Below are 26,475 nucleotides of genomic sequence, written 5' to 3'. Positions count from 1 at the left end.
AGCGCACACGGAGCTCCTAGTCAGTGCTGAGTCTTGCTAGATGTGTGGTGATGGAGGAGAGATGGCCAGAGGAGGGGACGGATGGGCGAAGAGCACGTGGGCAACCCCAGGGAGGAAGCACTGACGGGGGTGAATGGAGTCACAGACACAGGAGACGCCCTCAGACGTTTATTAGGGGCTTAGACGGGGGAGTCCTGGGGGGGCTTTCTGTTTTCAGGAGCCGCACCAGGAGCAGATCAGATCTGGACATAGGACAAAGTGACGTCGCCTTGGACTTCCAGTATGTCCACCTTCTGGAAGGCTGAGAGTCGATGGGAGAAGTCAAACAGGTGCTCGCCGTTGGCAAACACCTTGAAGCGATCCTTGCCGCAGCGAATGGACAGCTGCGGGAGAGAGGTGGGCATGAGGCGGGCATGAGGCGGGCGGCGGGCAGCCGCGGCTCTGCCAGGAAGGAGGGAGGGAGGCCCCATACTTACATCGAAGAACTGGCCAGGGTGGAATGGGTTGTGGCAGAGCTTCCTCTCCTCGGAGCCCCACGAGTTGTTCAGATAGCTGTTCCGAACCACTGCGCCCTCGCCCAGGCGGGGGTTAATGTGCAGGGCCAGGTCCCCCGAGGACGACACCTTGAAGTTGATGGTAAAGCTGGGGACAGAGTGGGAGTCAAAAGAGTGACCCTGGGACCCCCGGGGGGAGGAGCTGGAGCCAGGAGGGAGGCCTGAGGGAGGCGGCTGGAGACGCTGCCTCAACCTCCCTCTTTTACCTCGTGCCCGTTGGGGGGATGAAGCCTTTGATTATGATGGTTCTTCGGGCCATAAGCCCCCCTTCTAGTCTCCCCATAAATGGCACCGGCTGTGGGAAAAGAACCAGAATCCAGGTCCGGAGATACATTTTCAGGTCCAGGAACAAACTTTGTTCCTGGGAAATGTCCCTGACCAGGTTCCCTCCCCAGCCCTGACCACCAGCTCAACCCTCTCCCACCTCCCGCCTCAACCCCCTGGACCCACCATATTGCCAACCGGCTCTGGGGATGGGATCCCCATAGATCAGCATCCCTCCCTGCTTCCCACCTATCCCTGGTTCCCCTTGACTAGCCCACCACAGAGCCCTGAGCCCTGCGGGTCGCCGTACCGGGTTGAAGATTGGGGGCCCCGCCATGGTCTGTGAAGTGAGGAAGAAACGATGTCATTCTATTGGATTTGACAAATTTGGCAAACTTGCAGCAGGCAGGGGTTTCCCAGAGCTAGGTTATTATAGCCAGCCTTCCCACCCCTTCTCCCACCCCTCCACCTCCCACCACGCCCCCCCCAAGATGGCCACACAGCCCTCCCACTCACAGGCAGGCTGCTCATGTGTTGATGGTAGAACCCTGGATCCTACACAGATGTACAGAAGGCGGGAATGAGAAGGGGGCCCGGGGCCCTTCAAGCCACCCAAGGGCCTCCTTGGCCACTAACCCACCACCTCAGGGGAGACTCTCACCCCCAGGAGATACTTACAGGGTGAGGTGGGTACCCCATGGGCACCTATGGACAGAGAGAGAGAAGGAGGTGGTGAGCAGGACCCCAAATTTAGGTCTTGAAGTTGTGGAGTATGGAGGGCACCTGTCCTGGGGCAGCCAGCCACCACCATCAGGGGATCTCCAGAGTTCAAGGGTGGCCCCAGATGACTGGTCCAAGGAGAGGGGCCTGCCATACTCACAAATCCCAGCCCAATGAGTATTGCAAAGCTTTCAGGATGATGCCTGAAATGTCTGCTCTCTGTACCCTCCCCGGCTGCTGTCCCTGGGCCCTCACTTGCCCCTCCTGTCTGCTCAGCCCAGAGCCTCACGGAGACATGGGAGCAGCTGGGTGCAGTGACGCACACCTATAATCCAGTACTTGGCAGGCTGAGAAAGAAGGATCGGAGGTTCGAGGACATCCTCTGCAACTTAGCGAGACCCTTAGTAATTTAATGAGGTTCTGTTTCAAAATAAAAAAATAAAACAGGGGAGGCTGAGACAGAAGGATGACAGGTTGGCGGCCAGCCTCAACCACTTAGTGAGACCCTGTCCGCAACTTAGTGAGACCCAGCCTGGCCCTGTGCCTCCTCCTAGACAACACTACCTGAATCAAGGCTTACAGGGAATTTCCTTTCCTCGTGGATTTATGGAGCATCCTCTAAACCCCTGAGAATGGAGTGTGTTGTTGCTGCTGCTGCTGCTGCTTTTTTCTTTGCCTTCTTCTTCTGTGGTGCCAGGGGTTGAGCCCAGGGACATTCTACCTACCAGCTACATGTCCAGCCCTTTTTATTTTTTGTTTTGAAACAGGGTCTCACTAACTTTCTGAGACTGTCCTCAAACCTGTGATCCTCTTGTCTCGGCCTCCCAAGTACTGGGATTCCATGTGCTGCACCACCACGCATGACCACACTTGTGTTTTGACTCCATATTTGGACCACAGCCCCCTGGGGATGTGTGCACCTTTGGATGGTGAATGCGTTGTCTTTATTCATTCACCTGTTGAAGAACACGTGGGTGCTTTTGGCTCTGAGGCTGTGCTTGTTCAGGGTTTTTACTGACGAGCACCCCCATCCCGGCTTGTGTCAGGCTCTGCTGTGGTCATTGCAGGGGGTGTCAGGGCTACTGCGTACGGTGAGCCTGCGGGTGGAGTTTCTAGGCCACTGGGACGCGTGTTTGCCGGGCTTTGGTGCTGTCCAGCCACGCCCCAAGCAGATCTGGCCAGTCTCTACTCCCCAGGGCCTCAGGGAGGGCTGCTAGCCCAGCGCTCTGCCGACAATCGGCACCCGCGCTAGCTGCTGTGCGGATGCGCGGAGCTCGCCGCGGCTCCCGGGGCACTCGCAGGGTTAAGCAAGCCATTGTGGATTTGTTTGCTAGTCACTCTTACTCTTCTTATGGTCACTTCCTGACCTGGTGTAAACTTCCTCCAGGAAGTTATTCCTTCCTGATTCACGAAGGAAGCTCAAGCCTTCCCTTCAGACTCTCAGAACCATCAAAATCACCTGTGTAACCCTTCCTAGACCCTGCCTGTTGTCGCTGTCCTACCCTGACCTGCGCCCCCATCTCACACCAACCCTCTGTTTGCATCGCTCCGGCCATCACGATACTGAGGATTGGACCAAGGGGCATCCTACCTTTGAGCTACACCCCCAAGTCTATTTGTGTGTGTGTGTGCGTGCGTGTGTGTGCGTGTGTGTGTGTGTTGCTGCGGATTACACCCAGAGTCATTCTTCCTCTGAATGACACCCCTAGCCCATTTCATTTATTTATTTTTAATTTGGAAACAGGGTCTCACAAAGCTGCCGAGGCTGACTTCGAACCTGTGATCCTCCTGTCTCAGCCTCCCAGGTACTGGAATTACAAGCATGCGCCAACCATGCCTGCAGGTTCTATTTTATTTTTTGTTTTTGTTTTAAAACAGGGTCTCACTAAGTTGCAGTGAGCCTCGATAAGATGCTGAGGCCGGCCTCAAACCTGCAATCCACCTGTCTCAGCCTCTCATCATGGTCTTGACCTCTCAGGGCCATCACTGCCTGGTAATGAGTCTGTCTTCCTGGCGGACGTAGTCACCATGGGGTCCCCGGCATCACTCAGCTAAGAGACTGACACAGAGCGAGTGCTTGGGCAACAGTGACTGCAAGAATGGAGTAGGGAAGGGAGAAGCAAATGAGAGAGGAGACATCACACCTGGTTGGGGGCGGGCTGGCCTCCTAAGAAGTTGATTGAATGAAGCTCCAGGTCCCCATCCACTTGCAAGTGGGTGACCATCTGTGGGGGGAGCCGGTGTCCAAACTCATAGAAGGGGTCTCCATTCACCACCACCTGGAGGGCAGAGACAGGAGACAAGGGGTCAGCGCCATGACCTCGGGGAGGCAGAATCGGGGGTCTCTTGACTTGGGATCCTAAGTCTTGAGGAGAGGTGAGCTAGGTTAGCCTCAGAGCCAGGAATGTTGAAGTCCAGAGATCAGGCTGGGGTCAAAAGTCGGCTCACAGGTGGGAGAGACTAGAGACTTTCACCTGAAGATGGAGATCAGGAGAGAATCAAGTCTGACTTGTGGTTTTGATACCACATGAGTGGGGTCTGAGGTCTGGCTCTGATGTAGCCTGGCTATGAGACCCTCCACAAACTTTGTTTCCACATTTGTGAAATGGGATTGCTCAGCCGGGCGTGGTGGCGCAGGCTTGCAATCCCAGTATTTGAGAGGCTGAGACAGGACCACAGGTTCATGGACAGCCTCAGCTACTTAGAGTGAGGCCCTCTGCAACTTAATGGGAATTGAACCCAGGAGCATGCTACCTCCGAGCTATACCCTCAGCATGATTTTATTTTAAAAAAAAAGGGTCTCACTAAGCCAGACGTGGTGGCGCACGCTTGTAATCCCCGCACTTGGGAGGCTGAGAAAGGAGGATCGCACAGATTTGAAGCCAGCCTCTCTGGCTTAAGAGACCCTGTTTCCAAATAAACTATAAAATAGGTCTTTCAAAATAAAGAATAAAAAATAGGGCTGGGAGTATAGCTCAGAGGTAGAATGCTCCAAGGTTCAATTCCCAGTACTGCAAGAAAAATAAATAAATAAATAAATAAAATAATAAAAATAAAAAATAATAAAATAAAAATAAATGATAAAAATAAATAAATAAAATAAATAAATAAATAATAAAATAGGGCCGGAGGTGTAGCTCAGAGGTACAATGCCCCTGAGTTAAAACAAACAAAAACAAAAATCTCAGAATAGTAAAAAGTGAGTTAAGATGGGAAGAGGCCGGGCATGGTAGCACACTCCTGTAATCTCAGTACTTGGGAGGCTGAAACAGGAGGATTGACTGCAGGGTCCAGGCCAGCCTTGGCAATTTAGCAAGATCCTTAGCTACTTAGTGAGACCCCCCCCCTTTTTTTTTTTTTTTTTTGGTGGTACTGGGGATGGACCCTTCTACCTCCGGGCTACACTTCCAGGCCTATTTTACAAGACCTATTTTACATTTTATTTTGAAACAGGATCTCTTAAGCCAGAGAGGCTGGCTTTGAACCTGTGTGATCTTCCTGTCTCCGCCTCCCCAGTTCGGGGATCACAGCGTGCAGCACCACGCCTGGCTTAGTGAGGCGCTTTCTTAAAATAAAATCATAGCCGGGCGTGGTGGCGCACGCTTGTAATCCCAGCATTCGGGAGGCTGAAACTGGAAGATCGCGGTTCACGGACAGCCTCAGCTACTTAGTGAGGCCCTCTGCAACTCAGTGAGACCCGGTTTCAAAATAAAGAATAAAAAATAGGGCAGGGGGATGTGGCTTGGAGGTTGAATGCCCCTGGTTTCCACCCCCAGACCCCGCAAAAATAAAATTAAATAAATAAATAAATAAATAAAATCATACTGAGGGTATAGCTTGGAGGTAGCATACTCCTGGGTTCACTTCCCAGTTCCATAAGAGAAAAGAAAAGAAAAAAGGAAGGAAGGAAGGGGAAAGAGGAAGAAAGAAAGAAAGAAAAAAGAAAGAAGGAGCCGGTCATGGTGGTGCACACTTGTAATCCCAGTACTTGGGAGGCTGAGACAGGAGGATCAGATTCATTCGTGGACAGCCTCAGCTACTTAGTGAGGTTCTGCAACTTAGCGAGCCCCTGTTTCAAAATAAAGAATAAAAAGTAGGGCTAGGGGTGTAGTTTGGAGGTAGAATGCCCCTGGGTTCCAACCCCAGTACTGGACAGAAAAAGAAAGAAAGAAAGAAAGAAAGAAAGAAAGAAAGAAAGAAAGAAAGAAAGAAAGAAAGAAAGAAAGAAAGAAAGAAAGAAAGAAAGAAAGAGAGAGAGAGAGAGAGAAAGAAAGAAAGAAAGAAAGAAAGAAAGAAAGGGAGGAGGGAGGGAGGGAGGGAGGGAGAAAGAGGGTGGCGGGCAGGCAGGCAGCTGCCCCACTCAGACCTTGTAGTGCTCTGCCAGGACCATGAACACCAGCTCGAAGTGGGACCCCTTTTTGAAGGGCATGCTCTTCTTCCTCTCCTCGCTGCCCCACCGGCCGCCGTTCTTTGAGTTGAAGACCACTTTGTCCCAGCCATCAAAGCGGGGATTGAAATGGAAGGCGATATCGCCTTCTGGGTCCTGCCCCACCACGAAGTTCACAAAGAACCTGGTGAGACACAAAGGGCTGGTTCCAGGAAGCTCTGTCCTCGCCTGTCCCGGTGTCCCTAAGCGAGGGCTGGGGGGGTCGAGCCCAGCCCTCAGTTCAGAGGCAGATTCCCAGGGCCAGGCCTCCGCATTTGGCTTCTCCTTCTAGACCCCCTGCCCTGTTTCTCACATGCAAATGGCTGATACTCCTGCATTTTTTACCAAGGCTTAGGTGCCCGCCAGGCCCTGCCTTCCACACTTGAAGCCTGTCGGTTGGGGTCCCCTTGCTTCTTCCTGATCCCCCAGGTCATCCCCGCCCGCAGCCAGAAACCTTGTGAACACCCAGCTTAGAGCACAGCCGGCTGCCCTCGCACAGGCCTTTGCACTGGCGTCTCCTCCTCGGGAGATGCCTAGAGCCCTGCGTAGCCTAGCCTGGCAGGGAGGGTCTTACCTCTTCATGTGCTTGTTGGCCTCTCCTTGGATATAAACCGACGAGCCTATGCTGAGGCCGCCTGGGATGGGCCTGTTATAGGGCAGCGTCTGTGGAACGGACCAGCGAGGGGCCTCAGAGGCTACCTGCCTGCCGCAGCCCTTCCCTCCTGCCACAAAGCCCCCATTCCCAAAGTTTCGCAGGGGACACGAAGCTTAGGGTGAAGGAACAGGTTGTGGGGCTGATGCTGGGACCCAGAGCTAGATGTGGCCACAAATAGCCTAAGCATAGGGGTAACAGCAAACTAGGCCTCGGGTCGTAGCGGGCAAAACAGAAGCGCTGGTCAGGAGCCCCCTGAGGTGGGTGGTATCTCACCGGGTGATAGCAGGGTTGGTAGCCCGGTGCAGGGACGTAGGCCATCTTGGGAGGCTGCGCTGGTGGCTTGTCCTAGGAGAGGAGCGGTAGGAGTGGGAAATGGCAGATGGCAGGTGGCGGGTGGCCCTTATACTAGAGGCAAAGGGAGTGGCAGGTAGGGAAGGGCCCATGGGTTCTCTTCTGGGGATCCCCAGGGCACACCCTGGCCTTGCTGATGACCGCCTCCCCAAGGCCCTCCTGAGAACAGGAAGTGCGCGTGGACTTCGGCCTGGCCAGGGCCTTATCAAAGCCCATAAAGCCCTGCCCAGCCTCTGTTAGCAGAGGGAGGGTGAGAACCAGGAGGCTGCGGGCGCGGCCTGGGGCAGGTGGGCAGCGAGGGTGAGAGCAGGGGCTGAGGGCTCCCGAGGCGAAAGTGCTCAGAACAGTCTTGGCATACAGAAGGCACTAAACTAATGCTTGGTCTCTTACACTCATTCCAAACATAAATCCAGAAAGCTGGGATTACATATGGATTACAAAAAAAAAAAAAAAAAAACCAAGGCTTAAATCAGCTGTGGTGGTACAAACCTGTAATCCCAATATTTGGGAGGCTGAGGTAGGAGGATCACAAATTTAAAGCCAGCCTCAGCAATTTAGTGAGACTGTTTCAAAATAAAATTTTTTTTAAAGAGCCAGGGGTTGTAGCTGGGAAGTAGAATGCCTCTGGGTTCATTCCCACTATCCCCTTCAAAAAAAGAAGAGAGGAAGGAAGGAAGGAAGGAAGGAAGGAAGGAAGGAAGGAAGGGAGGGAGGAAGGAAGATAGAAAGATAGAAAGATAGAAAGATGAAAGAAAGAAAGAAAGAAAGAAAGAAAGAAAGAAAGAAAGAAAGAAAGAGAGAGAGAGAGAAAGAAAGAAAGAAAGAAAGAAAGGCCGGGCATGGTGGCACATGCTTGTAATCCCAGTATTCGGGAGGCTGAGATAGGAGGATTGAGGTTTGTGGACAGCCTCCGCTACTTAGTGATGCCCTCCACAACTTAGTGAGACCCTGTTTCAAAATAAAGAATGAAAAATAGGGCAGGGAGTATAGCTTGGAGGTAGAATGCCCCTGAGTTCCATCCCCAGTATTGAAAAAAAAAAGAGAGAGAGAGAGAGAGAGAAAATAGAAAAGAAAAATAAAGTGTGGGGGATGTAATGAGATCCTGTTGGGTTTTTGTGGTACCGGAGATAGAACCCAGGGACCGGCTGCCTCCAGGCTATGTCTCCAGGCCTATTTTATTTATTTATTTATTTATTTATTTATTTATTTATTTATTTATTTATTTTTGAGGTACTGGGGATGGAATCCAGCGGCATTCTACCTCCAAGCTACACCCCCAGCCCTATTTTTTAGTCTTTATTTTTGAAACAGGGTCTCACTGAGTTGCAAAAGACCTCATTAAGTAGCTGAGGCTGTCTGTGAACGTGCAATCCTCCTGTCTCAGCCTCCCAAATGCTGGGATTACAAACTTACGACATGACACCCAGCTTATTATTATTTGTTTAAATTTTGAAACAGTCATGTTAAGTTGCTGAGATCCTCCTTAAGTTGCTGAGGCTGGCTCCTCCTGTCTCAGACAAGCTGGCAATCCTCCTGTCTCAGGCTCCCAAGTACTAGGATAACAGGCATGTGCCACCATGCCTGGCTATGAGACTCTATTTTTTCTCAATGCTTTGATTTTATTTTTTCTATGTTGTCTACTGAGAAACTTAACAAGGGGACTGCTTCACCTTTATACATGAGAGAGTAATTCACAGTAATTGGACTAACTCATTACACAGATAATTGCGTAATTTTAGAACTTATTTGCTCTATAAAATACATGCCTAGAACTAAGTTTCTTGGGAATCATTTAGAAGCAACTTAAGTAGTTTTATATTTAATTTTATTTTTTATTTTTTATTTTTGCGGGTCTGGGGATCAAACCCAGAAGCATTTGACCTCCGAGCTAGACCCCCTGCCCAATTTTTTATTCTTTATTTTGAAACCGGGTTTCACTGAGTTGCAAAGGGCCTAAGTAGCTGAGGCTGTCCGCGAACTATGCTCCTCCTGTTTCAGCCTCCCAAATGCTGGGATTACAGGTGTGTATCATCACGCCCTGCTTATTATTGAGCTTTTACTTTAAAGTTATATCTTTCTTTAAATTTATATCTTAAATTATATCTTAAAATTATATCCTTCTTTAAAATTATATCTTACTTTAAGATAGTATTTGAATTTCAGGAAGGAGTATAATTTTTTTTTTTTTTTTTTTTTTTTTGGTGGTACTGGGGTTCCTGGAAACCCTTCTACCTCCGAGCTACACTCTCAGACCTGTTTTATATTTTTATTTGGAAACAGGGTCTCTTAAGCCAGCACGTTTGGCTTCTAACCTGCGCGATCCTCCTGTCTCCGCCTCTCAAGCACCAGAATTCAAGTGTGCGCCACCACGCCTGGAGGTAGGATTATAATTTTTTAAAGGTTCATTATCATCGTATAGCCCCCACCCCCTTTGCACGTAATTTCACACAGGATTGGTTATACTGATTATTGAAATCGATGTCAGGTTCTCAAGTACCAGGAAAACAGCCTGGTTATAAGACCCTGTTATATATATATATATATATATATATATATATATATATATATATATATATATATATATATGATGTCTGGGAGTGTAGCCCGGAAGTAGAAGGGCTTCCAGGAACCCCAGTACCACCAAAAAAAAATTAATAATAATAATAATAATAATAATAATAATAATAATGGACTAGCAGAGCACCCCTGGGTTTAATCCCCAGTGCTGCCAAAAAGGAAAAGAAAATCCAAAGCTCAAATAAAAGAGGAGCTGGCTCAAGACTGGGTGGCGACAGACTCAGGCAGGGGACCCAGGCAGAGGGGTCCACTGTGCTATGGGGCGAGCCGGCCAGGCAGGGGACACTAGTCCAGAGGCAGCCGCCAGGTGTGGCCAGACCCCAGCTCCTCCTCCCACTCTCCCTCCCTCCCTGTTGGCCCTGGCCTGCCCGCCATCACCCCCAGTGGTCAGATCTCTGTCCCCAACCTTCCCAACTGCCATCTTTGCCCTGCCCCCTCTCCTCTCTCCAATAAGGACACCAGGTTCTTAACAATGTTTTATTGTTCACAGAGTAAAGAGAAGGCCCTGGCTTGACAAATCAGTGTCATAAAGTTACAAACTCAGAGACTATGTGAGAGGCACTAGATGCCAATTGCCAATCCCCTCGGTGAAGGAAGGCGGCCGAGCCGACCCCAGCCCACCCACGCCAGGGCCGGACGGAGGCCTCAGAGCTTGGAGAAGGTGACGTCCTTCAAGTCCTTCTTGTCCATGGTGGCCTGGACAGACTGGACGATGTCCTGCGTCTGCAGCATGCTCATGTTCCAGGCCGCCTGTGTAAAGCGGGCAGTGGGAAAGGCTAAGCAGCGAACCAATCAGAGGTCAAGGCTTGCAGACTTCCCAGCCCGGGTTGGTCGCCCTGGGGTCAGGGGCGGCTCTGATTGGTGGGGCCTTACCATATAGTTGAGGGCCTCGGGCACCGAGTGGTCACGGGAGTAGATCAGGTTGATTTTAGTGCCCTGCACTGCCACCGGGCTCTTGCTGGCAATCTCAGCCGCCAGGGCGAAGGCTGCGTCGAGCATGGCCTCCTTGTCTGGGAACACACGGCTGAGACGGGGAGAACAGGATCGGGAACAGGCTCCCTCCCTCCCTCCCCCGGAGGAGCAAGTCCCCCGCACCTTAGAAGGCAAGAGACCCCAGTAAATGGCCCCAGTCACGGGAGGTGCTGCCCCCAAAGGCAAGGGCCGCTGGGAGCAAGCCGCCACTTGGAATCCTTGAGTGAGGAATCGGGGGCTAGAGAGAGCCTCCAGGCCTGGCTGGCCCTGGCTGCTTGGCCATCGGCAGACTGGACCCCTACCTGACCAGCCCGCTGCTCAGGGCCTCGTCAGCCATCATCTTGCGGGCGGTGAAGGCCAGCTCGTTGACCAGGCTGAGGAGGGAAGGGAGATCGGGAGCCCACCATCATCCCGGCTCTGTCTGGGAGAGGCCCCGCAGTCCCCTCCCCGGGCTCCCCCGGTCCCCAATGACCTTGGGCAGTTCCCTCCACTGACCTCTGGTTCCCAATGACCTTGGGCAGCCGCTGCAAGGTGCCCACATCAGCAGCCAAGCCCACGTCCACTTCCTGGGGGAGAGCAGCCGGTCAGTGTTTGGTTTCTGCACACCACTGTGAGCTTTTGGCCTTTTCTGAAGAGTCGCACCCAAGCACCCGCTCCCGTCCATGCCTGGCTCCCAGTGGGCAGGCCCTTGTCCCCTGCAGAGCCCTTGCCTATTCAACAGCCCTCCGCCATCCTGCTTAGCCCTCCCTGTCCTGCCCTTTTACAGCACCCATGGGCTCACCCTGCCTCCCACTCTCCAGCAGGACCCCCAGCCGGCATATGCCAGCATCATCCCCACCCCCAGCCCTCCTGCCCTCATGACCATCCTCCCTTCCTTCACAGCAGCCTCCTCTTCCAGGAAGCCCTCAGGGCTGGCTCCCTGGGCCCAGCTCTGCCACTCACTGCCCAGCCCACACTGGAGCCCAGAGGCAGGCGCTGGGGGCAACTCACCTTCACCTGGAAGAATGCATCCTGGGCGCAGTACCGGATGTCACAGGCGGTGATGAGGTCCACACCTAGAGGAGGAGGCTGGAGACACTGAACATCGGCAAGAACCAATCCCTCCTCCCCCGACAGGGGTCCCACAGAGCCAGGTCTGCATCACAGCAGAGCTGAGACCGAGGCTGCCAGCCCAGGTGGGAGGGCTCCGGCCCACCAGGGGACTGGGCTTTCGACTCACCAGCGCCAATGCAGATCCCGTGAATGGCGGCGATCACTGGCTTGGGGCACTAGGGAGTGGGAGGGAAGGAGGGGTGTGATCAGGGCTGGCGAGGAAGGGAGGTCAGAGGGCTGCCTACGGCCCCAGAGTCACCTTTTCAATGACACTGAAGGACTCCTGGTATCTGCTGATGAGGTCGCGGAAGAACCAGCTCCTGCGGGCCGTATCATCTCCTTGGGGCTGCAGGAGGTCTGAGGCCGCTTCCATGAGGTCAAGACCTGGCAAGGAGACAGGCGAGGGCTCACCCAGCCTCCCAGCCCACCCATCACCCTGGCCTGGCGTGGGAACCCAGACAGCCACAGTGGAGAAGGCAACTCACAGAGCACTGGGCCGGGAATTGAGTACCGGAGGTGGGATAAACCAAAGCTGACATTTGTGTGTTTGTTTTTGTGGCACTGGGATTGAACCCAGGGGCATTGTACCTCTGAGCTGTATACACCCTTAGTCCTATTTTTTAGTCTTTTATTTTGAAACAGGGTCTCACTGAGTTGCAAAGGGTCTTGCTAAGTAGCTGAGGCTGTGTGTGAACTGTGATCCTCCAGCCTCAGCCTCCCAAATGCTGAGATAACAAGTGTGCACCACCATGCCCAGCTTTTTATTTTATTTATTTATTTATTTATTTATTTATTTATTTATTTATTTAACCATACTGGGGATGGAACCCAGGGGGCATTATACCTCCAAGCTATACCCTCAGCTTTTTATTCTTTATTTTTTATTTTGAAACAGGGTTTCATCGAGTTGCAAGGGGCTTCACTAAGTAGCTGAGGCTGTTCATGAACCACGATCCCCCTTTCAAATGCTGGGATTACAAGCGTGCGTCACCACGCCCGGCTTCCTTTTTATTTTGCTAAATTGCTTAGGTTGGCCCCAAATCTTTGACCCTCCTGTCTCAGCCTCCCAAGATACTGGGATTACAGGTATGCACCACCACACACGTTTTTGTTTTGTTTTTTTCTTCCCTCTCACTCCTCTTTTTTCTTACTTATTTGGTGCTAGGGGTTGAACCCAGAGGCATTCTGTGAACTGTATCCCCACCCCTTTTTTGTTGTTTTGAAACAGGGTCTTGCTGGGTTGCTCAGTCTTGCTATGTGGCTGAAGCTGTCCTTGAACCTGCTGTCTTCCTGTCTCAGCCTCCCTAGTACTGGCATTACAAGGGTGCACCACCACGCGGGGCTCCAGCTATCCTCTATGACTCCTGGTCACCCTGCTCCCTTCATGTTTGACGCTGTTTCCAACACACAGCCAGTGGGAACTTTTTTTGGTTGTTTTTTTTGTTTGTTTGTTTGATTTTTGGTGGTACTGGGGGTGGAACCTAGGGGCTTTCTACCTGCGGGCTACACTCCCAGTGCCGGGGTCCAGCCCTAGCAAGAGTCGGGGTTCGTGTGTTGGTAAGAGAAGAGTCGAGGTCGTGAGAGATGCTGACACACGGAAGACCAGCTGCAGTCTACTCTGTCTTTTCAGAACTTACAACAATTTTTATACTTTCTTTCATGCAGGACAGAAAAAACCATATTCACATAAGCAGGAAAGTTCAAAGAGAAAAAGGTTCTTTAACAGACCTCAGGGCAGGGTGCCAGACTTTTAATGAATCATAGAAAGTAAGCTTTGTCTTATATCAGAAGGTCAGCTTGAACCTAATCTTATATGTTGGCTCAAACTAAGGTCAGTTTGAACTTAATCTTTTGGTCCAGACTTTGTCCTTGGGAAAAAATTCTTTGCTGACTGAGTCTCTCACAAGCCATCACACACCTGTTTATTTAATAATGCTTATACATAAAATTCCAATTACACATATTGATCCAAATAATCTTAAAATAATTTTTTTTTTTTTGGTGGTACTGGGGTGGAACCCAGAGGCTTTCTACCTCCGAGCTATACTCCCAGACCTGTTTTATACTTTATTTGGAAACAGGGTCTCACTAAGTTGCTGAGAGCCTCACTAAGTAGCTGAGGCTGACTTCGAACCTGTGCGATCCTCCTGTCTCAGCCTCCCAAGCACGGGGATTACAAGCGTGCGCCACCACGCCCGGCAAGTAGAAACTTGTTAACCCGAGTCAGGTCAGGGCCTTCCCTTCTTCCCTCCCATCCCACTTAGAATAAAATGAAAACCCCTAGCTGGAGATGTAGCTCAGTGGTAGAGCACTTGCTTAGCATACAGAAGGTCCTGGGTTCCATCCGGGGCTGCAAATAACGGCCCCCAAAGCCAGGCACAGTGGTGCATACCTGCAATCCTAGTACTTGGGAGGCTGGGAGAGGAGGATCACAGGTTCCAGCCCAGTCTCAGCAATTTAGCAAGACTCTGTTTCAAAACAAAAAATAAGCTTGTAATCTCAGCATGTGGGAGGCAGAGACTGAAGGATCTCAGTTTGCGGACAGCCTCAGCTACTTAGTGAGGCTCTTTGCAACTCAGTGAGACCCTGTTTCAAAATAAAGAATAAAGCCAGGCATGGTGGCACACGCTTGTTAATCCCGCGCTTGGGAGGCAGAGACAGGAGGATCACGCAGGTTCGAAGCCAGCCTCAGCTACTTAGTGAGGCTCTCAGCAACTTCATGAGATCCTGTTTCCAAACAAAATGTAAAATAGATCTGGGAGTATAGCCAAAATATAAAATATATCTGGGAGGTAGAAAAGCCCCTGGGTTCCATCCCAGTATCACCAAAAAAGAAAAAAAGAAAAGAAAAAGAAAAAGAAAAAGAAAAAGAAAGGAAAGAAAAGGTAAAGAAAGAAAGACAGACAGACTAAAAAATTGGGCAGGGAAACAGACGTGGTGGTGCATGCTTGTAATCCCAGCATTTGGGAGGCTGACACCAGAGGATTGTGGTTCATGGACAACCTCAGCTACTTAGTGAGGCCCTCTGCAACTTAGTGAGATCCTGTTTCAAAATAAAGAGTAAAAAATAGAGCAGGGGGTGTAGCTCGGAGATAGAATTCCCCTGGGTTTCATCCCCAGACCCACACACACAAAAAAATTGGCCTGCGGGTATAGCTCAGAGATAGAATGCCCCTGGGTTCCAACCCCAGTACCACCAAAACAAAAAACAAACAAAAAAAAACACATCCCCAAAACAAAATGCAAAGTCCTTGCGGTGACCTTCCCAGTTCTGCATGAGCCTCATTTCCATCCTGCTTTGGTGCACTGGTCTCCAACATGCCCTTCCAGGGCCTCCATGCTTCCTGTTCCCTCTGCCAACAACTGTCCCCTCCCTTTGATGGCCCTGGACTGACTGCTCAAAGGTCACCTCCCACAGAAGCCTGCCTCTGCCTGACTCTAAACGCCACACTGCTTGCTGTCACAAGGCCTGTGTCACCTGGTCCAGTATCTGTCTCCCTTTCTAGGATATGAGCTTCATGAGCCCAGGAAGTCTTGTCTTTTTGTCCACCACTGTATCCCTGGGGCCTAGGACAGGACTCCAAAACTAGTGCTCAACTGGTAAAAAAAAATTTAGATGACAACCCAGCTGGGCGTGGTGGCTTACACTTGGAATCCCAGCATTTGAGAGGCTGAGACCAGAGGATCACAGTTCGCAGACAGCCTCAGCTACTTAGTGAGGCCCTCTGCAACTTAGTAAGACCCCGTTTCAAAAATAAAGAATAAAAAATAGGGCAGGGGGTGTAGCTTGGAGGTCGAATGCCCCTGGGTTCCATCCCCAGACCAAGAAAGAAAGAAAGAAAGAAAGAAAGAAAGAAAGAAAGAAAGAAAGAAAGACCCATCCCTACACTTGGCCAACCCATGACTCTGAGGTCTCGCTGCCTGCTTACGGAAGTGAGCCAGGAGTGAGTGTGGGTGAGAGCTGACTTGTGCAAGCTAATTAAGAACCTCCAGCCGGGCCTGGCGGTGCACACTTGTAATCCCAGCTACTCTGGAGGCTGAGGTAAGAGGATTGAAGGTTTGAGGCAAGGCCGGCCTCAGCAAAAAGGAAATAGCCCTGACTCTCAAAAATAAAAGGGCTGGGGGTGTACTTCAATGGCAGAGCACCCCTGGACAAACACACACATGTACGCACGAACATGCACAGCCAGAGCTCCCTGTGCCACCCTGACCAGGTCATTTCATCTCTGAGCCTGGGGTTGCTTTTCTATAATTACTAATAAAAAAACTTTTCAAAAGCAGACCAGACTACCGGGTTGCCTGGAGACACTGAGCAGGCCAGGCTGCAAGTGCTGCGGCATCCCATCTCCATCTCAGTGCTGTCCCTGCGACTCCACTTGGGAGCCACCTGCTGGCAGCTCTGGCCTGCACCCCATGTCTCGGAAGCCCGAGCAGCAGCCAGTGATTCTCAGAACAAGCCTGGTGTCCAGTTTTTCTTTTTCTTTGTAGTAATGGGGACTAAACACCAGTGATACTCTACCACTGAATACATCCTCTAGCCCTTTTTATTTTATTTTGAGGTACTAGGGATGGAATCCAGGGCCATTCTACCTCCGGGCTACACCCCCAACCCTATTTTTTATTCTTTATTTTGAAACAGGGTCTCACTGAGTTGCAGAGGGCCTCACTAAGTAGCTGAGGCTGGCAGCGAACCACGATCCTTCAGTCTCAGCCTCCCGAATGCTGGGATTACAAGCGTGCGCCACCATGCTGGGCCTAGCCCTTTTTATTTTACTTTGAGACAGTGCCTCGCTAAGTTGCCCGGGCTGGCATCCCTCTTGCCTCAGCCTCCAGAGTTGCTGAAACTATAGGTGTGTACCATCAAACTGGGTTTTCTGGCTCACCCGCCCACCCTGGGTCTGGAGAGACTGGCAACTGCTACTCCTTGAAATAAAGGGCCCCAGACTGCACGGTATGGTGATGTATGACTATAATCCCGGTACTTAGGAGGCTTAGACAGGAGGATTGCAGGTGAAGGCCAGCCTCAGAAACTTAACAAGGCCCTGTTTCAAAATAAAATAAGAACCAGGCGTGGTGGTGCACACTTGTAATCCAAGTTCTTGGGAAGCTGAGACAGGAGGATCTGGGGTCACAGCCAGCCTCAGCTTCTTAGTGAGGCCATCTGCAACTTAGTGAGACCCTGTTTCAAAATAAAGAATAAAAAAATCGGGGTGGGTGTATAGCTTGAAGGTAGAATGCCCAAGTTCAATCCCAGCACTGAAAAAAAATTTTTTTTTATTTTTTTGTTGTACTGGGGGTGGGCTATACTCCCAGACCTATTTTATACTTTATTTGGAAACAAGGTCTCACTAAGTTGCTGAGAACCTCTCTAAGTAGCTGGCTTCAAACCTGTATGATCCTCCTGTCTCAGCCTCCCAAACGCTGAGATTACCAGTGTGTGCCACCACACCCGGCTGCAAAAAAAAATTTTTTAATAAAATAAATAAAAGCTGGGCATGGAGCCATATGCTTGTAATCCCAGTACTTGGGAGGCTGAGACAGGAGGATGTTAGGGTCGAGGACAGTCTCAGCAAGTAGTGAGACTCTCATCAACCTAGTGAAACCCTGTTTCAAAATAAAAATATAGTAGGGCTGGGTGTATAGCTCAGAGGTAGAATGCCCCTGGATTCAATCCCCCAGTATAATAAAAAATAAAAAGGGAGAGGGGTGTATATTGGAGGTAAAATGCCTCTAGCTTCAATCCACAGTACCACAAAATAAAAAATAAAATAAAATGGGGATTATAACAGAACCTGCCTTATAGTCTAGTGATCAGAATTAATATGCTTAAAGTGCTTAGAATAGGACCTGATACTCCGTGACTGTAAATTAAATGAACATGGCCTTCTTTTTCTTTTTTTTCTTTCTTTTTTTCTTTTTTGCCGGTCTAGGGATGGAACCCAGGAACATTCTACCTCTGAATTACACCCCCTGCCCAATATTTTATTCTTTATTTTGAAACAGGGTCTCACTAAGTTGCGGAAGGCCTCACTAAGTAGCTGAGGCTGTCCATGAACTGTGATCCTCCAGTCTCAGCCTCCCAAATGCTGGGATTACAAGCGCGCGCCACCACGCCCGGCTGACCTCTTTTTTCTAAATTAGTAGTTTCCCTGGGTTACTGTGACCCTCAGTTTCTTTTTTCTAGCCTTTAGGATTCTGTCTTTTTTTTTTTTTTCTTTTTCTTTCTGGTGCTGAGGATTGAACCCAGGGGTATTCTACCTCTGAGCTATATCACCCGCCCTATTTTTCATTTTTTATTTGGAAATAGGGTCTTACTAAGTTGCTGAGGGTGTTGATAGTTGCTGAGATTGGCTTCAAGCTACATTCCTCCTGCCTCCGTCTCCCCGATTACTAGGATTACAGGTGTGCGCTACCATGTCTACCCATGTCTGCCTATTTCATAGGTTGCGATGGTGACAATTGGCTGGGAGCTGAAAGATGAGGGTCGTGGCCCGGCACTGCCATGAGAGAAGCTTCATCTTTCTCCTCTCAAACACAAGCTCCAGAGCCGGGTGTGGTGGCGCACGCTTGTAATCCCAGCATTTGGGAGGCTGAGACCAGAGGATCGCAGTTCGCGGACAGCCTCAGCTACTTAGTGAGGCCTTTCGCAACTCAGTGAGACCCTGTTTCAAGAATAAAGAATAAAAAAACTGGGCAGGGGATGTAGCTCGGAGGTCGAATGCCTCTGGGTTCCATCCCTAGACCTGCAAAAAAACAAACAAACAAACACAAGCTCCATGAGGGCAGCACGCCAGAGACAGGGCCACCTTCCTTGTCTCCTTGTCCCCGGTGCCCAGGAAGAGATTTGGCACTGGCCTCCCTGAATATTTGTTAAACGAACAAAGGAACAAATTAAAGAGAGAAGAAACAGAGGAGAGAGTAGAAAGGAGCAAGGGGACACGCGAAGACCTTAACAGAGGAAACAGGGATAGACTGTTTACCACCCATCTTCCCCATGAGTACAGAACAGTACCAAACCACCACTGGGTCCTCAGCAAATAGAAAACTACAATGCCCCAAATTAAAAAGCACTGGATGGAGCCAGGCATGGTGGTGCACGCTTGTAATCCCCGCGCTTGGGAGGTGGAGACAGGAGGATCGCGCAGGTTCAAAGCCGCCATGCTGGCTTAAGAGATCCTGTTTAAAAAAAAAAAAAAAAAAAGCCAGGCGTGGTGGCACACGCTTGTAATCCCCACGCTTGGGAAGCAGAGACAGGAGGATTGCGCAGGTTCAAAGCCAGAGCTAAGAGACCCTGTTTCCAAAAATAAAAAAGTATAAAATAGGTCTGGGAGTGTAGCCCGAGGTACAAGGGCTTCCAGGAACCCCAGTACCACCAAAAAAAAAAAAAAAAGTATAAAATAGGTCTAGGTCTGGGAGCGTAGCCCGGAGGTAGAAGGGTTTCCAGGAACCCCAGTACCACCAAAAAAAAAAAAAAAAAAAAAAAAAAAAAAAAAAATATATATATATATATATATATATATAGAGAGAGAGAGAGAGAGAGAGAGAGAGAGAGAGAGAGAGAGAGAATGAGCACTGGATGGGCTTGACAGCAGAATAGGGATCAATAAAATCTGAAGAACAGGGCAGGACAATTGAAAGATCTATTGGACCCAGAACTGCAAACCAACTCATGTGTGCTGAGAAACTGCATAGGAACTTGTTGTGACCATAACTCACTTGGGTAATATACAACAGACATGGAGAGGTTAAGTGCCATGTTCAAGATCAGATCCAGGATGGCAATTTGGACTTCAGGATCTATGATTCTGTCACGCTCTGTTCTATTGGACTCGTTTTTATATTTAGTTTTTTTAAGGCATGTTGGGGATAGAATCCAGGGTCTAACCCATGCTAGACAAGTACTCTGCCACTAAGCTATATCCCCAGCCTCTATCTTTGAACATTTTAAATTAGATCTTTAAAAAAATGAAGATACAACTGGTTGAGGTGGCACACACTTGTAATCCCAGTATTTGGGAGGCTGAGACAGGAGGATCGCAGGTTCGCAGCTAGCCTCAGCTATTGAAGTGAGGCTCTCCTCAACTTAGTGAGACCTGTTTCAAAATAAAGAATAAAGAATAGAGCTGGGGGTGTGGCTTGGAGGTAGAATACCCCTGGGTTCAATCCTTAGAAACACACACACACACATGCCAGGCGTGGTGGCGCACACTTGTAATCCCCGCGCTTGGGAGGCTGAGACAGGAGGATTGCGCAGGTTCGAAGCCAGCCTCAGGTACTTAGTAAGGCTCTCAGCAACTTAAATGAGACCCTGTTTCCAAATAAAGTATAAAGTAGGTCTGGGAGTATAGCCCGGAGGTAGAAAGCCTCTGGGTTCCACCCCCAGTACCACCAAAAAAAGAAACACACACACACACACACACACACACACACACACACACATATGAAGATACTTGGGAGGCTGACAGGAGGCTCACAGATTCAAAGCCAGCCTCCATAACTTAATGAGGCTCTGAGCAACCCAGTGAGACCCCGTTTTCCAAATAAGAAATAAAAATTGGGCTGGGGGGTGTAGCTCAGAGGTAGAATGCCTTAGGTTCAATCCCCAGTATATATAAAAAAAAGCCAGGTGTGGTGGAGCACACCTGTATTCTCAGTACCTGGGAGACTGAGACAGGAGACAGGCAGGTTCAAAACCATTTACTTCAAAGCCAGCAAATAAGCAATGTTCTCACTTCTGGAGACACTGCTTCCAAATAGAAAAATAAATAGGGCTGGGGTGTATCTCAGAGGCAGAATGCTCCTGGGTTTAATCAACAGCACCAGAAAAAAATAAATAAACAAAGCTGGGCGTGGTGGCATACATCTGTAATCCTAATACTTTGGGACCTGAGACATGAGGATCAGAGTTTTGAGGCCAGTCTGAGCAACTTAGCAAGACCCTGATCTAAATAAAAAAGAAAATAAGGTTGTGGGTATATCTCTGAGGTAGAATGCCTCTGGGTTAACTAATTTCCCAGTACCCAAAATTAAAAATTAAAAATAATGAAGCCAGGTGTGATGGCGCACACTTGTAATCCCAGCATTTGGGAGGCTGAGACCGGGAGGATCGCGATTGGTAGACAACCTCAGCTACTTGGTGAGGCCCTCTGCAACTTAGTGAGACCCTGTTTCAAAATAAAGAATAAAAAAAAAAAATAGGGCAGGGGGTATAGCTCGGAGGTAGAATGCCCCTGGGTTCCATCCCCAGACCGGCAAAAAATAAAAATAAAAATAAATTAAAAAATGAAAGTGTAAGCTAGAAGATGCCCGAAACCCTAAATAAGAAGCACTGCTCTACTGTGGGGAGCAGGAGGACTAGGGGCGTTACCTGACGTGAACCCTTTTCCTGCACCAGAGAGCACCACAGCCCGACAGTCAGGATCTCGCGCTATCTTACTGAAGCATTCCACCATCTCTCTGCAGAGGAGCAAGGAGTGAAGAGCTCTGTCTGGAGTGTGAATCCCCTGCCCGAATGGCCATTTGCTCCCCAGGCCCAACCTCACCCAGTTCCTCCGACCCCACCCCTGCCTGCTACTGGAGACACCTCCAGGCCAGGGCAGACCTCCAGAAGGCCTTGTTCATGGCATTCCTCTTGTTAGGCCGGTTTAGCTGCACATGGAGAATGTGCTTCTGGGCAGATGTCACCAGAAGGGACTCATAGCTGTGGTCTGCGGCTTCGTGGGGGGCTTCTCTGGAGGCCTGGCCTTGTGCAGCAGAGCTCAGGGGGTGATGGGTCACACTGAAGGCCCTCTGTGTGGGTACTGTCAATCCTGGGGAGAGAAAGGAAGAGCCTTTGATAATCCCAGAAAGGGGACACGAAACCTTCAAGAGCACAGGACACATCCTTCAGTGACTCTGAATCTGAAAATGCAAGGTCTGCCAGGTGTGGTGGCGCACGCTTGTAATCCCCACACTTGGGAGGCAGAGACAGAAGGATCGCGCAGGTTCGAAGCCAGCCGTGCTGGCTTAAAAGACCCTGTTTCAAAAAAAAAAAAAAAAAAATATATATATATATATATATATACATACATACATATATGATAGGTCTGGGAGTGTAGCCCGGAGTTAGAAGGGCTTCCAGGAACCCCAGTACCACCAGAAAGAAAGAAAGAAAGAAAGAAAGAAAGAAAGAAAGAAAGAAAGAAAGAAAGAAAGAAAATACAAGGTCCTCAGAAACCTGAGTTGAGGGCAATACAGATTTTAAGACAGGGGAGTACTTATCAGTGACTTCAGTCTAAAACTGCTTTATTTTTTATTTATTTAGTGGTACTGGGGGTTGAACCCAGGAGCATTCTGCCTCTAAGCTACATCCCCAGCCCTATTTTATTTTGAAACATGGTGTTAATGAATTGTGGATAATCTCACTACATTCCTGGGGCTGTCCTCAAACCTACTATCCCCGTCTCAGCTTCTTAAATATAAGCCTGGCGTGGTGGCGCAGGCCTGTAATCCCTGCACTTGGGAGGCTGAGACAGAAGGATTGCAGATTAGAGGACAGCTTCAGCAGGGAGTGAGACTAGCATCAATCTAATGAAACCCTGTTTCTAAATAAGAAATAAAACCAAGCTTGCGGTGTACCTTAAAGGTAAAATGCCTCAAAAAATAAAAATTAAAAATAGGGCTAGGTGTGTAGCTCAGAGGTTTGAATGTCCCTAGGTTCAATCTCCAATCATTCATTTACTTATTTTCCAGTGCCGGGGATTGAACCCAGGGTCATTCTACCTACGAGCTACACCCCCAGCCCTATTTTTTATTTTTTATTTTGAAACTGGGTGCACCGGGCATGGTGGTGCACACTTGTAATCCCTGTACTTGGGAGGCTGAGACAGGAGGTTCGTCGCCAGCCTCAGCTACTTAGTGAGGCCCTTTGCAACTCAGTGAGACCCTGTTTCAAAATAAAGAATAGAAAACAGGGATGCAGGTGTACCTTGGAGGTAGAATACCTGATTCCACACCCAGTACCAAAAAAAAAAAAAAAAAAAAAAAGTGTGCACCTTTAAAAAAAGTGTGCTTTACTTTAGACTCTTGAATTTAGGGCTGCCCCAAACTGGGGACACAGATGTCAGCGTCCCCAGATTGCAGGCACAGTCCTGTAGAATTAGCACTTGTTTAGGCAGCACAGGGACCCCTGCGTTTAAAGGGCTGAAACCCTGCAAGATTCCGGATAGATAGGCCTCCCCATCTGACGACTGCCCTGACAGCAGGACAGAGCAATGGACTCCTATAAGTCAAGAAGTGACTCACGTCGCATCAACAAGTCACGCAGTTGTCGAGAAGCCATCGCTGCCGCCATCGTCGCCACCGCTGGGACTGAGCGGCTAGAGTAACCCAACCGGAAGAAACCGAGGGGCGGGCACAAGCTCCCCATGTTGGCTAAGGGCACTGAAGCCGCTGCTAACGGCAATGACGCCTATCCTCCGCCATCTTTACTAAGGGCAACCGGAAATGACAAACTTTGCTGTCATAGAGGCTTAACAAACGAAGCCTTTGCCCCACTAGGAACCTGGCCTAAGTAATTCAAATGACTGCTGCCTATTTCTGTATAAAGTTCAAGGCACTGTTTATAACAGTGGAGTAGATTCAGCTGAAATGTCTAAGGACATAGGGTAACACAGCAACTCAGCCCAGCTAACTTATAATCATGCATGTAGTGCAGACTGAAAAGAAATCAGTTCCATACCCAGGACTATGAGTTTGCCCACACAAAGGAATGAGAATTGACAGGCCCACACAGAGCACTGAATTCCCATACTAGCACGAGGGAGCGCACAATTTCCCCTTGTACTCTGAGGAAAATGGGCCCCAGGAATGTAAGCCACTAGCTCAAGATTTAAAAAAAAAAAAAAAAGGCGGCAGCAATTATGGGACCTCAACATCTCAACATCCACGTTTTTCTTTTTGTGTTTGTGGTACTGCACATTGAACCTGGAGCATTCTACCTTTGAGCTACACCTCCCCAGCCCTTTTTATTTTATGTGTTGCCGAAGCAAGTTTTATACTTTTTAAATTTTGAAACAGGGTCTTGCTGTTGATGAGAGTCTACTTGCTGAGACTGTCCTTGAACAGGCAATACTCCTGTCTCACCTTCCCAAGTACTGGGATGACAGGAGTGCCCCACCCCGCTTCTTTCTAAAGTCAAACCCAGGGTGGTTGCCCACCTCTGTAATCCCAATACTTGGGCAGCTAAGGAGATTCACAGGTTGGAAGTCAGCCTCAGCAATTTAGTGAGATCCTTAGCAACTGAGCTAGACCGTATTTCAAAATAAAATATAAAAAGGCCTAGGGGTGTAGCTCAGAGGTAACATGTCCATAGGTTCAATCCTCAATAAATTATATATATTATTTATTTATTTATTTATTTTTGCTGTACTGAAGATTGAACCCAGGGTATGTTACCTGAGCTACATCCCCAGCCCGATTTTATTCTTTAATTTGAAACAGGGTCTCACTAAGCAGCGGAGGGCCTAAATAGCTGAGGCTGGCCGTGAAACCTGATCCTCCTGTCTCAGCCTCCCAAGTATTGGAATTACAAGTGTGCACCACCATGCCCTGCTCAATAAATAAATTTAAAGTCTAGCTCTGCCAGGCATGGTGGCTATGCTTGTAATACCAGCATTCAGCAGGCTGAGACAGGAGGATCATGGTTCGAGGGCAGCCTCAGCTACTTAGGCCGTTTGCAACTTGGTCCATCTCCAGTACTGCTAAAAAAAAAAAAAAAAAAAAAAAAAATCTAGCCCTGCCAGATGGGGTGGCACATGCCTGTAATCCCAGTACTTGGGAGGTTGGAACAGGGGGTTCAGAGTTTTGAGGACAGTCTTAGCAAGTGGTGAGACTCTCGTCAACTGAGTAAGACCCTGTTTCAAAATAAAGATAAAATAGGGCTAGAGATGTAGCTCAGAGATAGAATGCCCCTAAACATAAAGTCTAGCCTGGCAAGGTGGCAGACTTATAATCCCAGTACTTTGGGGCTAAAACAGAAAGATTACAGGTTTGAGGGTAGCCTTAGCATCTTCAAGAGACCCTGTTTCAAAATAAAAATTAAAAAGGGCTAGAGTGACCCAGGTGTGGTGGCACACACTTATTTTTTTTTATTTTTATTTTTTTTTGGTAGTACTGGGGTTCCTGGAAGCCCTTCTACCTCCGGGCTACACTACCAGACCTATTTTATATTTTTGAAACAGGGTCTCCTACGCCAGCGCAGCTGGCTTCGAACCTGTGCGATCCTCCTGTCTCAGCCTCCCAAGCGCGGGGATTACAACAAGCGTGCGCCACCACGCCCGGCTGCACACACTTATAATACCAGTACTTGGGAGGCTGAGACAGGAGGATCGTAGGTTTGTGGCCAACCTCAGCTACTTAGTGAGGCCCTCTGCAATTTAGCAAGACCTGTTTCAAAATAAAAAATAAATAGGGCTAGAGTTATAGCTTGGTGGTAGAATGCCCCTGAGTTTCATCCCCAGTACTGCAAAAAAAAAAAAAGGGGGGGGGGTCTAGGGTATAGCCTGGCAGAATGTTTCTGGGTTAAATACCTAATACCAAAATAAATGAAGTCTGTATGTCACCGACTTAGTGGGTTCTCATGCTATCAGAAGAATCAGATAAAAGCACATGTGGGAAGGAGACAGGACTATTCTTATGCATAAAGGAGGCAACAACGTGTGGGAGGACAGCGATCCCAGGCTGATTTAAGCCTAGGACAAGGGTAATTTTGTGTGTGGTACTAGGGATTGAACCCAAGGGGCATTCTACCTCCAAGCTACACACTCAGATCTATACCCGAGATCTTCCTGTATCAGCCTCCAAAGTACTGAGATTATAGGCATGTGCCACATCTGGCTGTTGTAGTTTTATGGCATTTACTGGATAGGTAAGTTTGTTTCTTGGTACTGGCAATTGAGTCCAGGGGTGCTTTACCACTGAGCTACCACCCCAGCCCTTATTTTTATTTGGAAATAGTTTTGCTAAATTGTTGAAGCTGGCTTCAAACATGCAATCCTCCCATCTCTGCCTCTCAAGTATTGGGATTACAGGCATGTGCCACCACACCTGGCTCATTTTAGTAACAGATCCTTACTAAATTGCAGAGGCTGGCTTTCAACTTAACCATCTTGTCTCATCCTCTTAAATACTGGGATTACAGGAAAGGGCTGGCTTGTTTTTTTAACTAATTTCCTGGTATGCCAACCCTGTAAGACAAAACCTGCCTCACTGACCCAAGATTTTAGTGTGTGTGTGTGTGTGTGTGTGTGTGTGTGTGTGTGTGTGTGTGTGTGTGTGTTAACAGGGATTGAGCTCTGGGGCATCCTACTTTGAGCCTTGAGCTACACCCTCAGCCCTAGTTTTTATTTTGACAGGGTCCTTTTTTTTTTTTTTTTTTTTTTTTTTTGTAGTACTGGGGATTGAACCCAGAGGCATTCTACAAGCCACAAGCCCTACTTCTTATTCTTTTGAAACAGGGTCTAAGTTGCAGAGGGCCTAAGTAGCTGAGGCTGGCTTTAAAATCTGCTATCCTGTTTCAGCCTCCCAAGTACTGGGATTACAAGTGTGTGCCACCAGGATAGGCTCTAAAACAGGGGCTTGATAGGTAGTCTCACTACTTGTTGAGGCTATCTGTCCTAGAACCTGTGATCCCTGTTTCAAAATAAAATAGGATGGAGGTGTAGCTCAGAGGTAGAGTCCCGAGTTCCATCCCTTAGTACTATTAAAAACAAAAAAATTCAGCTGGGCGTGGTGGCGCAGTTTTGTAATCCCAGTACTTGGGAGTCTGAGACAGGAGGACTGAGTAGGTTCAAAGCCAGCCTCAGCTACTTAGACCCTGTTTCCAA

The 26,475-nt window shown here is 48.9% G+C and overlaps 2 protein-coding genes across 2 annotated transcripts; both read right to left on the bottom strand.

Annotated features, from left to right (window-relative positions):
• Positions 1 to 236: 236 nt before the first annotated feature.
• On the bottom strand, positions 237 to 6,937 carry LGALS4 (galectin 4; the record flags this gene model as incomplete). The annotated part of the gene is made up of 10 exons (XM_080703584.1): positions 237 to 383; positions 477 to 642; positions 761 to 849; positions 1,129 to 1,158; positions 1,335 to 1,373; positions 1,497 to 1,523; positions 3,683 to 3,817; positions 5,905 to 6,109; positions 6,539 to 6,627; positions 6,893 to 6,937. 10 exons carry the CDS (start codon positions 6,935 to 6,937, stop codon positions 237 to 239), a joined length of 972 nt encoding a protein of 323 aa, XP_080559710.1.
• Positions 6,938 to 10,192: 3,255 nt separating this feature from the next.
• ECH1 (enoyl-CoA hydratase 1) lies at positions 10,193 to 22,943 on the bottom strand (the record flags this gene model as incomplete). The annotated part of the gene is made up of 10 exons (XM_080702622.1): positions 10,193 to 10,297; positions 10,421 to 10,571; positions 10,822 to 10,893; positions 11,015 to 11,085; positions 11,510 to 11,574; positions 11,739 to 11,787; positions 11,871 to 11,995; positions 20,979 to 21,067; positions 21,213 to 21,420; positions 22,895 to 22,943. The coding sequence occupies 10 exons, from the start codon at positions 22,941 to 22,943 to the stop codon at positions 10,193 to 10,195; spliced, it is 984 nt and encodes a 327-aa protein (XP_080558748.1).
• Between the last annotated feature and the right edge of the window lie 3,532 nt (positions 22,944 to 26,475).

Source organism: Muscardinus avellanarius (assembly GCF_963383645.1).
Source record: "Muscardinus avellanarius genome assembly, chromosome: 10".
Taxonomy (NCBI): domain Eukaryota; kingdom Metazoa; phylum Chordata; class Mammalia; order Rodentia; family Gliridae; genus Muscardinus; species Muscardinus avellanarius.
The sequence above is the reverse complement of the archived record's forward strand: the minus strand, read 5'-3'. Positions and strand labels throughout refer to the sequence as shown.